Genomic DNA, 16,754 nt, shown 5'->3' on the forward strand with positions numbered 1-16,754 from the left:
GCTAAATGAAGTGCAGAAATGTGATGGGTGAGTGGTTTACAAGTGGAGTAACACATCATGGGACATACATATACGTGTATGTGCAATGCCGCTGCCGATGTCACTTCAATTGGCACAATAATTGCAAAGTGTTATCACCGAGGCCCGATGTGATGGATGGACATACTTCATTCTGCTTGGAGCAGCCGTCACTACTCAACAGGAAGGACGCGACGAGTTGCAGATATTCTCTTGTTGTGACAAGCTTTTAATTAGAGCCATGGACACACATCTTGTACTGTCTTGTATCAATCTCTCTGTCTCTCTCTGTCTGTCTGTCTGTCTGTCTCTCTCTCTCTCTCTCTCTCTCTCTCTCTCTCTCTCTCTCTCTCTCTCTCTCTCTCTCTCTCTCTCTCTCTCTCTCTCTCTCTCTCTCTCTCTCTCTCTCTCTCTCTCTCTCTCTCTCTCTCTCACACACACACACACACCCAAGATCCATAATTACACAGCTCTATTCAGCATCACTGCCCGTGCGTCACCACAAACGTCATGTTAAAGTCACAGCAGCAGGAATAGGTAGGAAGAGTGTGGATGATGTGATGTCATTGGCTGTCGCATGCAAGGTGAAACATGGTGCTCAGTTGATGTAAGAGGGAATAACATTTATTCTGGTTGTAAGAAATTAAAGCAATACGGTGAAAAATAAGGAATTCTGCAGCTAACATTTTGTTCCTCATTGCACAAAAGGATATTTTGTGGTGAACCATTGTTTTTGTGACCAACTTTAGTTTTTTTCTATGATTAAAATACTGCATTGCTGAGTACAAAAAATACTTTCATATCAAATAAGAAGTCATGTTTTCTTGATGTTAAAAAATATACATGTTTAAAGGGAAAAAGAATACCTGTACTTGCATACTGTGAAGAAAAAAAAATATGGTCACATTTCAGTTTGCGACTATCAGGCTCCGCCTGCAGCTGCACAGGTGTTCACTGTTGGTCGTTTTAATCAGTGGCAGTTAAAAGGACACCCGGCACTACAATTCAACGTCAAATTACTGTTTGTGTCACCCTGTCAGGTTTGTTTCATCTTGTTTCACTCATGGTATTGTTTGCAACTTTGGACCTTTCTTTTCTGATGCCTTTGTTGTTTGAGATTTTTGTTCCTGCTGACTTTATTTAAGATAATTTGTCAAATACACCCTGCTCCTCCCTCCTGCCTGTTTTATGGGGTCCACCATCCACCACCTTGGAAATCATGAGAAATATATGCTTAACATTCCAGCAAAGCGGTCATGTTTCTTTTGAAGGGGAAGTCAACGACAATGGCAAAATATCATGAAAAAAGTTTCAATAAATAATAGGACATTTGAAGTTATACAAATTTTGTTTTGAAACAAAACTGTATCATTGTGGCTGCTCTCCAGTCTAATGTGACCTCTTCCTCTTCCGTCTCTTTCTTTCTGACAAGGACATTCCTGCACTCCCAACTGAAGGCAAGTGCAGTGCAGACAAATGTTAACCCTTTACTCAATCCTGCAGACTGTTCGAATGCAAGTTGGTTATTATGATATGGGCGGCATCTTCGGTCTACCATGAACATGTTAATGCATCTTGCCCCAAATGTGAGTGGTCTGATTGCTTTAGAAAAGTAAAGAAAGGGTGTTTTTCATGACAAATTATCATCTTCGTTTGAGCGACGACCAATTATTTTGGTTTCATTAGTATTCATTAAAGGTTGCAAAGATGGTTGCAAAGTTTTTCTGTTCAGAAATTCAAAATTTGATGGGGATAAGGAAAACTGTTTTAATTGAATGGCTGCATGGCATTTTCTGCTCAATTTAGTGGGGAAAATGAATAGCTTGAGCTGCATTTACATCAGCTCCTCTATTTTATTTTTGCTGCTGTGAAGTGTAAAATTCTCCAAATTGAGACAAACAAAGGATAATCTAATCTAATCTAACCTAATCTAATACACATTTGTTTTCATTTTTCTGAATAACATGTAGCATTGTGATGCCTAGTGGGGAAACTACAGTTTTTTTTAATGCCAGAAAATACTTTTTTTGGGGGAAGCGGGTGGATTTGAGTAATATTTTGATATTATATCATGTTTATGTCAGTGGCGGGCCATGCATTTTCCTCCGAGGCTTTCAGTAGTGCTATGTCTGAATCACTCCACAGCTGCGAGTGTGGTGTGAATTATTACACGTCCACTTGAGGGTGACGTTGGCCTGGAAATACTATGTGACTTGAAGAAATTTAAGAAATACTCCCATTAAACGGTTCGAATTTTGATTATGAACGTGTGGATTCCAGATAACCTCATAAAATTGCAATATTTGTTATTTTTGCTAGCTTCTGAGCTGTCCTACCTTAATGGTGTCCATCTATTCTTGGAAAGTCCATCTTGAAAAATGCATTAACAGTATATCTGCAACCAAATCCATTTCTTCTCCTCCTTCAGCCATTGTTGGTTGACAAAACCACTATTAAATCAACACAAAATGTTTGCGACAGATACAGTGTGCTAGCGCTGGCCAGTATGCTCTTCACTAGCAGACAGTAATTCTATTATTGGCTCATGATCTGTCATGTGACTAGCCAAGCATAATTTGCGAAAACTCCGACGTTGCCAGCACCTTTGAGCAGGTCGTGGGTTTTCAACTTGAAATCTGATTGGTTAAAGCAACAGTTTCATCGACGCTTATTTAATGCTATGGGCCCTTCAGAAATGATTTTGAAGGCCTCCAGGTAGATTTCTGACCCAGGTAACACATGATGGCTGAAATGTGATTGGTGAAATGCTGAAATACGAAAACACATGTATGGAAGCAGCACAAGAGGGGGAAATCAACGAAAGGAAGCTGAAAGACAATTTGGAATTATTTAATAATGGACAAAATATAATTCACATTCATCTGTGATTCCGACATTTTTAGGCCAGCAGAGAAGGCTTTGAAGGCCCTGACGGCCCACCATTGGTTTTGAGCAATATTTTGAATTTACTCTATATTTACAAAATTGAAAAGTTTTTTTTGTGGTTGGGGTTGGGGGGCATTTCCAAGCCCTTCACCTGCAGCCTGCACAATCTTAAGTGCAAGTTGACTGACGTTAGCTGCCTTCTGGATCCCTCCAATCAAAAGAGAGGGAGTGAGAGAGCTTCAGCTCGAGTAGAGAGAGAGGGAGAGAACAAGAGTGTCTTCTTGGCACAATGCACTGAGTGTGACAGTGTGATTTCAGATGCACTGAAGGAGGATTTCACAGCCTGTGTGTAAGGGGATAAAAGGAACAAACTGAGCATTGTCTCCTTTTTTTCACACCTTGTCCGACCTTCATGTGCACCCCCACCCTAGGATATTATCTCTGAATCCCCTTGCAATCGCTTTCTCTTGATTATTGGCTGCACCCGTCCGCGCAGCCGACCTGGGCTCGGGCCGTGGGGGCTGCTCGGCGCGCCTTGGCTGAGATTTGCAACCCGACATGCGCGCACATAGAGCCGGCGTTAATGGGGCTTTGTGGTCCCAAACGACGCGGTGTAGCTATAATGGCTGGATGTTGCGCTTGTGGCTGGTCGTGGCCGGGCTGGCGGTGGGCTCCGGAGACCTGCGACTGTCTGCCGAGCCGTGCCCGTCCTCTTGCGCCTGCAGCAACACCAGGATCTCCTGCGTGGACCCGGAGAGGGGCATCGCCACCTTTCCGACCCTGCAGAGCGAGGCGGAGATGGAGAACATCACGGACATGTGAGGGCTTTTTTTTCTCGCGTTGTTCGTGTGTATTCCTCCAAATACCTTCCCGCCCGCGTTACTTCTGGTAGCTGACATCTGCAGCCAGAGCAATTTTCAGAGGTGGCTGTATACATTGAACGGCGTGTAAAAAGGTACCAACATTGCATAACTGGGCTCATTGTCGTTTAACGCATGATGATTTCGAATGGTTTTGGGGCTCGGGATTGAAATCTCAATTCTTTTGTGGATTGAGCAGGTTCACAACATTTTTGGAGGTGTTTTCTTCAGGGTTCTCCCCATATCTAAACCATTTATGTTGTATTCATTTGGGACTTGAAATTATCTACACGCCCTAAGATTGGCCGGTGACCAATCCAGGGTGTAAAAAAAAATCAGTATAGACTCCAGCTCACCTATGACCCCACAGAGAGGGCAAGCGCGATAGAAAATGGACGATTACAGATGTTCCTGCTTTATCTGTATAAATTAAAATGAACAGGGCAGTGTGGATAGTGACTGTCCAAATATTAGCACAGACTCTGGATGGCAGTGATTGTCTCTTTATGAAGTCCCCCAACGGAAATGGGGAATAAAAATCAATTTGACAGTACAAAAAACAGATGGACGCAGAGGGGAAAAAGAACATCCATAGCGCCAATGGGGATCTACTAATTTATCATTTATCAAAAATAGTAAATCAATTAGACAAGCGTCATCACAGGTTATGTAAACCGCTCTGAGCGTCTCAAGCAGATATTGGTGTGCCATTATCGGACTTGGCACAAGATAAACAGCCTTGTCCAGTGGTTACCTTATGTCAGAGATAAACACTGGGTCTTTATTATCTAAGGTCTTGGAGGGGTCCTTTGGAGTTTGTTGTTTGTATTGAGCTACTTATCTTATTTACATTGTTTTCATTTGCTTTTTCATGTTTTTATATATTTTTTTATTTTGCATTTTCATGTTTCATGTTTGCAAATATATATATATATATATATATATATATATATGTTTCCATTGTCCTTCCCAAACTTTTTAAGCCTTTGTTATTTAGATAAATTCAAGCTATTGTTGCTAATGTACCACAGTTTAGCAATAGCTTTTTCTGCTTGTGTGTAGTCTTCCTCAAACCTTTGTCAACATCCCAACAGAATTTGAGCAAGACTTCTCCGCCAATCACAGAAAGCAGCTTCTCATCCATTTAAATGCATCACACAAGGATTTTTTTGGGTGGAGGGGGGGGGGGGGTCATTATACCAGACGATTTATTTTGCTCACGCCGCTGCAGGCGAGTCGTGCAAATGCATTTTGTAATGCATCTTAAATTCCATTTGTCCTCTGTGGTCTGTCATCAATCCACAACAGCCTTCTCCAAATTATTTTACACTCTCTAATATACTAGCACACCCCCCTTTTTGGGAGAACCCATTATTTCTGTCCTCAGTGTTCACCTATGTGGTCCCGCCCTCTATTCTGTTTTCGCTCACCTTCTCCTTAATTTAGTGTGGGCTGGGCGTCACTCCCCGATCATTACACCTGTCTCACCTCCACACCTGCCAGTCTTTGCCTCGTTAGCCACACTCTCCTCTGCAGTGTAAAGGCCAGTCTGCATATCCACTCATTCCCATTTGGTCATCAACTTGTCCACATCTTTCTCCCTCAAAAAACATTAACATAAAAATAGCCCATCAAACATGAGTAAAATATGTCACCGTCATTGTTATAAAATCCCTTTCAATTTCCCGCACAGCCTGCAGGCCACTTGGAAGCCACATTTTGGGAATCCTCAAATAGGCTTTGTGGACAAAAACCTGGTGTTTTGGGGTATGCTCTGATCATCAAAAGGTATCCCTCCAAATTTAGAAACGTACATCTACTTCAACATATCAAGCTCTTTTTTGGGGGGAATGATTGTAACATGCCTGCAACATGTTTGTAAACCTGCACAGTATCATTTTGGAATCATCGCTGTTCATTGTGTTTTTGCCTATTGGAATGCTTCATAAAATCCGGGTGTTCGTTGGGGTATGTTGTTTGTTATCTACAGTGTTTCTCTTTCCCAAAATTTTAAACAGTGCACCCACTTCGCTTCCCTACTCTTCTCACCCGAAAAAATAACCTTGTACGCGATGTGACAGGGAAGTTGAAACAAAAAAGCCTTTATCATGAAAATACAAAGTAACTTCAGGTAGCAGGGCTGGATACAGAAGAAGCAGGAGTGCCAATACCCGGTTGATGTGATGTGACCAGTGAGAATGTCATGATAATTACTGAACATGTCTGAATAGGACTTGTAATCATTTCCACTAACTACGTTCAGGAAGCACTTGAAATGAATGACTTGTTTTCACCTTGTGGTCACTTACTATTCGGATGCCATTGCGAAGACATCAAAGGGACAACATTTATTTTCTTTATGTTCTGTCATTGATCCGTACAGAGTGTTCTCAAGTGTCAACAGTAAGAGATTCTTTATGGTTTGGCACACCCGAAATGGTCTACATTTTTCGGAAGTGTCCGCTAGGTTTTTCTTTTCGCTCGATAAGCATGCGTGCATCTGTCCCACTCTCCACATTCATTTTTACCCGCTGGCGGGTAATTATACTACCTTTATCAACGGGAATGTTTGACTGGCCGAATAAATGAGGCGGCTATCTGACATGTTGTTTGTATCACTCGACAGCTACATTGCAAACCAGAGCAGCTTCTCATCCATCAGCGACAAGGACCTGCATTACTACAAGAACCTCAGGAACCTGTGAGTCTGTTGGGACATTTTAAATGGAAGTCACAATTGTCATGAAATGATTATAATGCATGGGGTTCCCTTGAAGTTGCTCATGCGCCCTACAGTTCTGAGGCCGGGCGTTCGAATCCGGGCTCTGGCTTTCCTATGTGGGGTTTGCATGTTCACCCCCGCACCCCCCGGGATGTGTGTGAGTGTGTGTGTGTGTGTGTGTTTAAAAAGGGGGACCGGAGTGTGTTCCAACTACAGAGGGATCACACTCCTCAGCCTCCCTGGAAAGGTCTATTCAGGGGTTCTAAAGGGGCGGGTCCGTCGGAAAGTCGAGCCTCAGATTGAGGAGGAACAGTGTGGTTTTCGTCTCGGCCGCGGAACAGTGGACCAGCTCTACACCCTTAGCAGGGTCCTCGAGGGTGCATGGGAATTCGCCCAACCAGTCTACATGTGCTTTGTGGACTTGGAGAAAGCGTTTGACAGTGTCCCTCGTGGAGCTCTGTGGAGGGTGCTTCGGGAGTATGGGTTACAGGAGCGCTTGAAACGGGCCGTTCGGTCCCTATACGACCGATGTCAGAATCTGGTTCGCATTGCCGGCAACAAGTCGGAATCATTTCCAGTGAGGGTTGGGCTCCGCCAAGGCTGCCCTTTGTCACCGATTCTGTTCATAACCTTTATGGACAGAATTTCTAGGCGCAGCCGAAGCGTTGAAGGTTTCCGTTTTGTGGCCTCATCATAGCATCTCTGCTTTTTGCCGATGATGTGGCACTGTTGAGGTCTTCAAGTGGAGATCTCCAACTCTCTCTCAAGCGTTTCGCAGCCGAATGTGAAGCGGCTGGCATGAGAATCAGCACCTCCAAATCTGAGACAATGGTTCTCAGTCGGAAAAGGGTGGAGTGCCCTCTCTGGGTCGGGGAGGAGATTTTGTCTCAAGTGGAGGAGTTTAAGTATCTGGGAGTCTTGTTTACGAATGACGGTGTGAGGGAGCGAGAGGTCGACAGGCGGATCAGTGCGGACTTTCTGCTTTCTTTCTTTCTGCTGTGCTGTGATGCGGACTTTGTACCTATCTGTCATTGTGAAGAAGAAGCTGAGCCAAAAAGCAAAGCTCTCAATCTACAGGTCGATCTACATCCCAACCCTCATCTATGGTCACGAGCTATGGGTTGTGTCCGAAAGAACGAATCCCGCATGCAAGCGGCCGAAATGAGCTTTCTCCATAGGGTGTCCGGGCTCTCCCTTACAAATAAGGTGAGAAGCATGGTCATCCGTGAGGAGCTCAAAGTCGAGCCGCTTCTCGTCCACGTAGATAGGAGCCAGATGTGGTGGCTCGGGCATCTGATTAGGATGCCCCCATTACGCCTCCCTGGTGAGGTGTTCCGAGCATGCCCCACTGGCAGGAGACCCCGGCGATGACCCAGAACACGCTGGAGAGACTGTCTCCCAGCTGGCATGGGAACACCTCGGGATCCGCCAAGAAGTGGCTGGGAGAGGGAAGTCTGGGCTTCCCTACTGAAGCTGCTGCCCCCGCGACCCGACCCCGGGTAAGCGGCAGAAGATGGATGGATGGATGTTACTCACTTTTCAATCCAGTTCTGATACCTTACATAAACTCCTACTAAGCAAGCAAACAGGCAGAGCACATTCACAGGTTCAGTGCAAAACCGTTTGAAACACAAAACACGACTCCATTTAATGGCTCATTATGTAGAGCGCACAGTAAAGTGTGCGAGCGAGTCAAGGATTGGCTGGGGAGGGGAACGACAATTACTGAGTGTCCCCAGCAAGGGTATGTCAATTTTTATTTTTTATAAGTCACTTTTGCACGAATGTGTTCAATATGGTGTTTGTTGTTGTGTGTGTCTGTCAGAACGGTGACCAACAGCAGGCTGACTTACGTCTCCAAGCTGGCCTTTCAGAGCAACGTCAAATTACAATATCTGTAAGTACAAACAACCTCATTTGTGAATTATTTGAATATTGAATATTGAATTGACGCAGCATTATTTAGACTTGGTCTTAAGTTTTACTCCCTGGTTCTTTCTACTATCTTTGTGACTGCTTTATTTCCTGTATATGATAGTTGTCCATGTTAAGCGCTTCAGCTGTTGTTAAAGCGCGATATAAATCAATATGTATTGTATTGTAATCTTAGTTTGAGGAATATGCAAATATCCTGTCCGACATTGTGATACAGAAAAAAGACTTCCACCATTTCAGTCAGATTTAAAATATTTTCTAATTAACGTAGGTAGCAGTGATGGTGAAAATATTCACTTACAAAAAAAAATAAGAATTGAAATCACGAATGAGCTATCTGAGCCAGGATGTGACGTCGACCATCATGAAGAGCAAGAATGATACACCCCACCTTGGCCTCATTTCTTGCATAGAAGAAGTGCACGTCAAGCATTTTAATGAGAGTCAGAAGTTAAAGATTTGTGTGCCTCTGAAAAGAAAAAAATGTCACTAATTGGGCAGCACGAGTGAAACAGCTTGACTGATCATCCACTACTTTCTAGCTATGCCACTTTTAGAAAATAGATATTGCGCAGCCGCCATTTGTAACTCCCAGTGGGAGAACCTGTGTTACTAACCAAACCGACTGAACATTTTTGCAAAAAGTTGCTTCTTGTTCCATCAAGAAAAAAATATTAGCATAAACTTCCATTTAAACTGTTTAAAAACTCCATTGCTAACCAAAACAGCATCACTTACAGTAGAGCAGCACATCAACGTCTCAAGTGTTGTGGAGTATGTATGAGTCTTTCCTTTTCGGAAATTGTAATACAGCAGTGACATTGTTTAACATACCTATTATCCTCTTCAGTTGAGTAATGATTGGATTCAACAAGGCTTAGTGTAAAATTTCTTTGTGACAATTAAAAGCCCAATTTCATTCTCAGGAATCTGAAAGACAACAACTTGTCATCGTTATCCTGGACCATATTCCGACATCTCAACATCTCCTACATGTGAGTAAATTCATTCATAGATAGGGTGGATATTCCGGGTAAAAGATACACTCTCGCTGATATGTTATGAAATATATTTCTGCTCAAAGATGAGGAAGTGAATGCAAGTTGGCCCATCGTGTATCCTTGTTCAACTTCCCAGAAAAAAAAAACTGTCTCATCTCACTAGGCTTTTCAGATGTCCTTGACTGTCTGCATTAAGTGTGCTGTGTGTGTGTGTGTGTGTGTGTGTGTGTGTGTGTGTGTGTGTGTGTGTGTGTGTGTGTGTGTGTGTGTGTGTGTTTAGGATCCTGACCGGAAACCCACTGCACTGTTCCTGTGAGAACATGTGGATCAAGCTGTGGTTAGGAGAGGAGGCAGACACCCAGGAACTGCGCTGCATCGAAGATGGTGGAGGACGGAGCCTGCTGTCCAGACTCAGACTATCCAACTGCGGTGAGGATCCACGCACCCACATACATACATGCATGCATGCACAAACACAACACACACTCACACACTAGTATTCTCTCTCTCTCTCTCTCTCTCTCTCTCTCTCTCTCTCTCTCTCTCTCTCTCTCTCTCTCTCTCTCTCTCTCTCTCTCTCTCTCTTTCTCTCTATATATATCTCTCTGACTCTCTCTCTCTCTCTCTGTCCCTGTCTTTCTCTCTATATATATATCTCTGACTCTTTCGCTCTCTCTTTATTAATATTATTAATAATAATAATAATAATAATAATAATAATAATAATACATTTCATTTCTAAGTGCCTTTCAAAACTCTCAAGGTCACTTTACAGTCCTAGGATAAGTTTTTCTGTGGGTGAGCAATCAACGGTCATTAATCAAGGGTCAGGAGCGGAAGTGGCAAAGCTTTAATTGCGCACATCACACAAAGCGCCGACGATATCATCCAAAAGGGTAGATATTGAGATATTTAAATGCCAATGTCATATACAAAGTCCAATGAGTTCTATTTCGACATTTTTCTACATGTGACACGCACTTCTCAGCTATGCGCTACATATAGCCCTGATTTTCATGCAAATTAGGGACGCAGCAAAGACTGGGTGGGAAAATGTTACATTCCATCCCACACAGGCACATAAAGCCGGTAAGAACATTACGCACAATTCCACCAGTGCAAAAGGCTAACAAAATCCGAAAAGAAAAAAGACGCCACTCATGCACACAGTTAGACTTTGCTTTATGCGAGACTTGTCCGTGATGAAGATATTACCCAGCGTCTCCACCGAATATAAAATCATGTCTATAATACGCACAACTTTGAGTTTACCACATACACTGAAACAAATGCAGTAATGCATTTCCTTCCATTTATTTTGTCAAGTAGACTGTAGTTCTACTGAAAAAATATATGGATACACATTTGTTTTTTTGTGCAATTACCTGAGAAAACGAAATTGAAGGAATTCAACCACCATTTTTTCCAGTGTGCAGATGCCTCCGCATTTAAATTTGTCTTCAAGGTGGTTTGTTTCTTCTGTTTTGGTTAGCAACAGTTAAAAATGACTAATGACATTTTATTATTAATTAATTATTAATTAATTATTAATTAATTATTAATTAATTGCGGTATTTATGTATATGCGGTATTTATGTATTTAATTATTTATATATGTATTCCTTTATTTATTTATTGTATTCACAATAGCAATGGGAGGCATTTATATGAGATGGTGATTATTATGTTCCATGGTTCACATGCCATGACATATGGCCATGACGTATGGCATCTTTTGAGTGATGGACAATAGTTGATAATATTTATTTTTCATTTTTCATTTTTTTTAACGATAAATTGAATGAACATTTTCACATTATTAATGCATTGCAGAAATGCAAAGTGCAATATTCCCCGAAACAATGTGGGATAATTTCAGTGGATAATATTCAAGACCTAAAAATAATAATAAAATAGGCAGAATATTCAAATGATCACTGGTAACCCACAACAAAAAAGACGCCCTGTAGCAAAGCGCTGCATTACATACAATACCAGTGAGTGTAACGTCAATTTAAGTACCACGCCGGCGCGTCACAGATCACAGGCCTCTTTGTGAGCTTATCACACTGGAGTATATAAACGTCTGCCTTGAACTGACAATCAGAATCAGAATCAGAATCAGAATACCTTTATTCGTCCCGCAATGGGGAAATTTGCAGTCCACAGCAGCAATTGAAGAGGGATGGGGTTGGGGTGGGAGTGAAAGGATAGAAAACAAGATATTCAAGCATAACAAAATAAAAATGTCAACTGTATACTGTGCAAATGTAGATGTGCAAAAACCGTTCTATAAACAAGACTGTACATAGTGCAGAATCAAGAGATGCATTAAGATATATTGCAACAACCCATATTTACAAGTGTCCAGTTTTTTTTTTTTTTTTTTCACATGTGATCATTGGGAATTGTGAAGCCTGACAGCAGTCGGTAGGAACGAGCGGCGGTACCTCTCCTTCTTGCAGCGCGGGTGTAATAGTCTCTGGCTAAAGGAGCTACCCAGAGCTGTCAGGATGGGCAGGAGGGGGTGGGAGGGGCTGTCCGTCATAGCTTTTAGTTTAGCTAGCGTCCGTCTGTTGCCCACCTCCTCAAGAGAGTCCAGCGAGCAGCCCACGACAGAACTGGCCCGCTTGACAAAGCGCTCCAGTCTTTTTCTGTCCCGGGTGGTGATGCTGCCTGACCAGCAGACAATGCCATAGTGGATGGCTGATGCCACCACAGAGTCATAGAAAGTCTTTAGGAGTGACCCCTGAACTCCAAAAGACCTCAGTTTCCTGAGGAGGAAGAGGCGACTCTGTCCCTTTTTGATTAGGGCATCCGTGTTTGTTGTCCAGTCCAGTTTATTGTTGAGAGTAACACCCAGGTACTTGTAGGAGGTCACCCTCTCAATGTCCGAACCCTGGATGTTCAATGGTGCAGGTGACGATTGTTTCCTGCAGAAATCCACCACCAGCTCCTTGGTTTTGCCAGTGTTGATCTGGAGGTGATTCTGCTGGCACCAGTCCACAAAGTCCTTTGTCAGTCCCCTGTACTCCCTATCGTCTCCCTCTGTAATGAGGCCGACAATAGCTGAGTCGTCAGAGAACTTCTGAAGGTGGCAGGTTGGGGTGTTGTAGTTGAAGTCCGAGGTGTAGAGGGTGAAGAGGAATGGAGCCAGGACTGTTCCCTGCGGCGCTCCGGTGCTGCAGAGAAGCCTGTCCGACTCACAGTTCTTTACCCTCACGTACTGTGGCCTGTTTGTGAGGTAGTCTGTAATCCAGGATGTGAGGTGATGGTCGACTCCGGCATGCTGCAGCTTGTCCCCCAGTAGACTGGGCTGGATGGTGTTGAAGGCACTGGAGAAATCGAAGAATGTGATCCTCACCGTGCTCCCAGCATTCTCCAGGTGCAGCAACGCCGTATGGAGGAGGTAGATGATGGCATCCTCCACACCGATGCTGGGCTGGTAGGCAAACTGCAGCGGGTCCAGCGATGAGCTTGCCAGCGGTCGCAGGTGGGTGAGGACGAGTCTCTCCAGCGTCTTCATCAGGTGAGACGTCAGCGCCACCGGTCTGTAGCTGTTGAGCTCTTTGGGGTTGGCAATCTTGGGCACTGGGACCAGGCATGACGTTTTCCACAGCTGTGGAACTCTGCCCAGCTTCAGGCTCAGGTTGAACAAGTGCTGGACAATGTCACACAGCTGGTCGGAGCAGGTCTTGAGGAGTCGGGAACTGATGTCATCCGGACCTGCTGCCTTCCTCACCTTCATCCTCCTCAGTTGGTTCCTCACCTGCGCAGTTGTGACAGACAGGCAGGAACCAGGAGGCAGAGTGGCGGCTGAGGGTGTGGCAACGGTTGGGAGGGCAGATGTTGGTTGTGGAAAGCTGGTCGTGAGAGGGGGCAGGGAGGGTAAGGCCACAGTGAGAGTTGGTGCAGGTGCAGCTACAGGTGAAGTTGACGGTGGGCCGGGGGCGGCTGGCGTCTTGTCAAACCGATTGAAAAAGCGGTTGAGTTCATCTGCCCAGTCCTTGTCTTTTTCGTTCAATGTCACTGGGCTTTTGTGGCCTGAGATGTTTTTCAGGCCCTTCCAGACACCAGCGACATTGCTGGCTTGCAGCTGCTCCTCCATTTTCATCCTGTAGGCCTTCTTCCCCTCTCTGATCTTCCTCCTCAGTTGGATCTGCACGGCCTTCAGTTCCTCTCTGTTGCCCGACACAAAAGCCCTTTTCTTCTCCTTCAGGAGGACTTTTATGTCGGGATTAATCCATGGTTTGTTGTTGGCAAAACACCGCACAGTCCTGGTGGGTACGGTGTTTTGTTCACAAAAGTTAATGTAGTCTGTGATGGTGTTGGTGAGTGAGTCAATGTCTTCCCCATGAATCTCAGTAAAGAGCTCCCACCTGGTTGAATCAAAACAGTCCCGCAGAGCTTCTTCAGCTTCTGTGGACCATCTTTTGATCGTGCGGGTCACAGCTGGTTGCCTCTGGACAAGGGGTTTGTACACAGGCTTGAGATAAACCATATTGTGGTCTGCTCTTCCGAGAGGGGGGAGGGGGGAGGGTTTGTATGCATCCTTGGCGTTTGAATAAAATAGGTCCAATATGTTATTGTCTCTGGTGGCACAAGTTACATACTGTGTGAATGTTGGGAGGGAGAATTTCAGGGAAATGTGATTGAAGTCCCCTGAGATGATAAACAAGGCGTTGGGGGACTGGGTTTGCAGCTTGTTTACAACAGATATGAGGGCATCGGAGGCAGCGCCGCCATTTGCCGTAGGGGGAATGTACGTCGTCACGGCTATGACGTGTGAGAATTCCCGTGGCAGGTAATGCGGCCGAAGGCTAACGGCTAGCAGCTCGATGTCCCGAGTGCAAAGTTTTTCCTTCACCGTGATGTGCCCAGGATTGCACCATTTGTCATTCACAAATACAGCAATCCCCCCTCCTTTCTGCTTACCGCTGCCTTCATTTCTGTCCGCTCGTACGAGTTGGAAGCCCTCCAACTCTGCGTGGGCGTCCGGAGTGATTGCCGAAAGCCATGTCTCCGTGACGAGTAGCAAGCTGGCTTCCCGGTACTCCCTCTGATGTCGCGTTAGCGCCGCCAGCTCGTCCATTTTATTTGGGAGCGATCTCACGTTCCCCATGATGACGGACGGGAGAACGTGTCGGTATTTCCTCGTTCTTTTGCGGCGATCTTTCCCGGCCCGACATCCTCGTTTCCTCCTCTTCAATTCATCGGGGATGTCTGGTGCGGCGGCCGCTAGTCCGCTATTAGCCCGCCACGCTAGTAGCTGGTCTCGACTGTAAACAATGGGATTCCGCGTGCGCGTGGATTCCCCGTTCACAGGAGCGATGAAAAAGTAAAAAATAACGGCGATGAGCAAAAGAAAAGATGCCCATCTCCTCTCCGTAGGTTTATGGAGCGAGATCAGGCAAAACAAAAACGGAAAAGTAAAGAAGTGAAAAAGTAGACAAGAAAGGGAAAGAGCTGCTGTGGAGGCAGCCACACAGGGGGGCGCCATCTTGAAAAAAAAAAAAAAAAAAAAAAAAAAAAAAAAAAAAAAAAAAAAAAAAATTTGTTGTTGACAATGTTTCTTTGCCTCCTTTTACCAACACAAAGAATTGTTCATGAATGGCTCCTATTTTAGACCCATTTCGTATCGGCCCGGTCAGACCTGCTGATGAGTTGTTGACACTGGTCAACAACAAATTTTAATCAAACATGTCTTTATGTGTCCTGTAACACATTTTTGATGCTGATGCAATTTTTTTCTTTTTGTTAAACCACATTCAATTTTTATAAAAAAAAATGCTGATAAATAACCATTCTTAGTCAAAATTCCCACATTTATAAATTAATGGACTGCGTAATAACAGTGATGATGATGACTTTGAATGCATCCGATAAAAATGGTATTTGAAAAGAAAGATTTGCGGACAATTTTGCTCGGCCAAATCCTCTTGGCCCTCTTCCCAGCACTGTAAAGGAAATGAGCATGTTGCTCACTTGAAAACCGCTGTTGACATATTTGATCGTTTCTTATATGGAATAAAAGTTGCACTGGGTCATAAAAGTCACAAAATATTGTAAAAAAGACATCCAAGTTGTAGCTCTTGGTTGCTACTTTGTTTATACTGTACTGGCATCCAAATGCGGGCACATACAAAAAAACAACTTTCAAAATAAAACTACTATAATTACATATTTTATTTTGGCTTCATGATCTTTGACTGCCAGATTTTGTCCACATTTGTGCTACAACATCAGCCATCTCCAACATTTACCACACAGTTTAAAATAAAATAAAACACAGTGACCTGGAAAAGACTTTTAATCGCAAAATGCATGACATGGTCAGAGATTGCTCAGAGCAGTCGGAACGCAGAGAATACAAGCATGCCCGGAGGATGCAAACAGTGTTGTTGATAATTCCTATTGATCCGCTCCCCGCTCCCTCCGGTCCATTAGCCAAGTTTATTTTTGACATTAGGGGGAAGCCCACCACTGCTCCCTTTGACAGAGTGACACATAAAGAGGCAGCCAGGGTCTGGTGGTTGCCTCTGGGCTGTCAGGGTTACACAGAGGACTTGAAAAGGTCCAGATGGAGGGTTAGCCTTTGCTTTGTCAGGGTGTTTGTCTGCTCGTGCATTCTACTGTCTGTCTGTCCACTTGTCAGTGCCTGAATGGCGATTGTGCCCTCGGGCCTGCACTGATCTCTCGCATTGTCTCACACGGTTCACTACTGAAGTTGCACTTTGACATAAACAAGCCAAGATCATCCATTTTGTATATGTCAGTCCTCATAACATACACTGTTAGTTAAAATTACTGAACGCAAAATAATATCTAAGACAGTAAAATCCATGACTCCGATACAGGGATGGGCGGAAAATTGGTATCTTATGGGATGCAAGGATATATTAAAGTACATATATATTATGAATCTAGTTTTTTTAAACTACTGATAAACATTCAATGAACGCCTTTCATAAAAGATGGGAAAATGGTAAGGGACCCTTGAAAAATCAAAATAAGATATAAATAAATAAATGAACAAATGAATCAATAAATAAATTAATAACCAAATACACAAACAAACAAACAAACAATCAGACAAACAAACGATAAATAAATAAATAAATATATTTATCTTGTAATATCACAAATCACCACTAGATGGCAAACACTAATTTGCAGTATTTTTGGTTCTTCTGTCCTGCATCATATGAGTAAGACTCTTAGTTTTATTATATATATATATATATATATATATATATATATATATATATATATATATATATATATATTAAATTTTATGTTTGCCCCTTCTTCACTTCCATAGGCACCAAAAAT

General features: G+C 43.5%; 1 protein-coding gene across 5 annotated transcripts in view; it reads left to right on the forward strand.

The window, feature by feature from the left end:
* The first annotated feature begins 3,218 nt into the window (after positions 1-3,218).
* Positions 3,219-16,754, forward strand: part of ntrk2a (neurotrophic tyrosine kinase, receptor, type 2a) — a 104,377-nt gene continuing 90,841 nt past the window's right edge. For all 5 annotated transcript variants that reach the window (XM_088994170.1, XM_088994171.1, XM_088994172.1 and 2 more), the window contains exons 1-5: positions 3,219-3,722; positions 6,391-6,465; positions 8,312-8,383; positions 9,348-9,416; positions 9,703-9,851. In XM_088994170.1, coding sequence (XP_088850296.1) covers positions 3,463-3,722; positions 6,391-6,465; positions 8,312-8,383; positions 9,348-9,416; positions 9,703-9,851 — 625 coding nt within the window. In that variant the 5' untranslated portion in view covers positions 3,219-3,462. The remainder of the gene's footprint in view (positions 3,723-6,390; positions 6,466-8,311; positions 8,384-9,347; positions 9,417-9,702; positions 9,852-16,754) is intronic.

This window comes from Hippocampus bargibanti, linkage group LG04 (genome assembly GCF_051943395.1).
Source record: "Hippocampus bargibanti isolate YZ-2025 linkage group LG04, ASM5194339v1, whole genome shotgun sequence".
Taxonomy (NCBI): Eukaryota; Metazoa; Chordata; class Actinopteri; order Syngnathiformes; family Syngnathidae; genus Hippocampus; species Hippocampus bargibanti.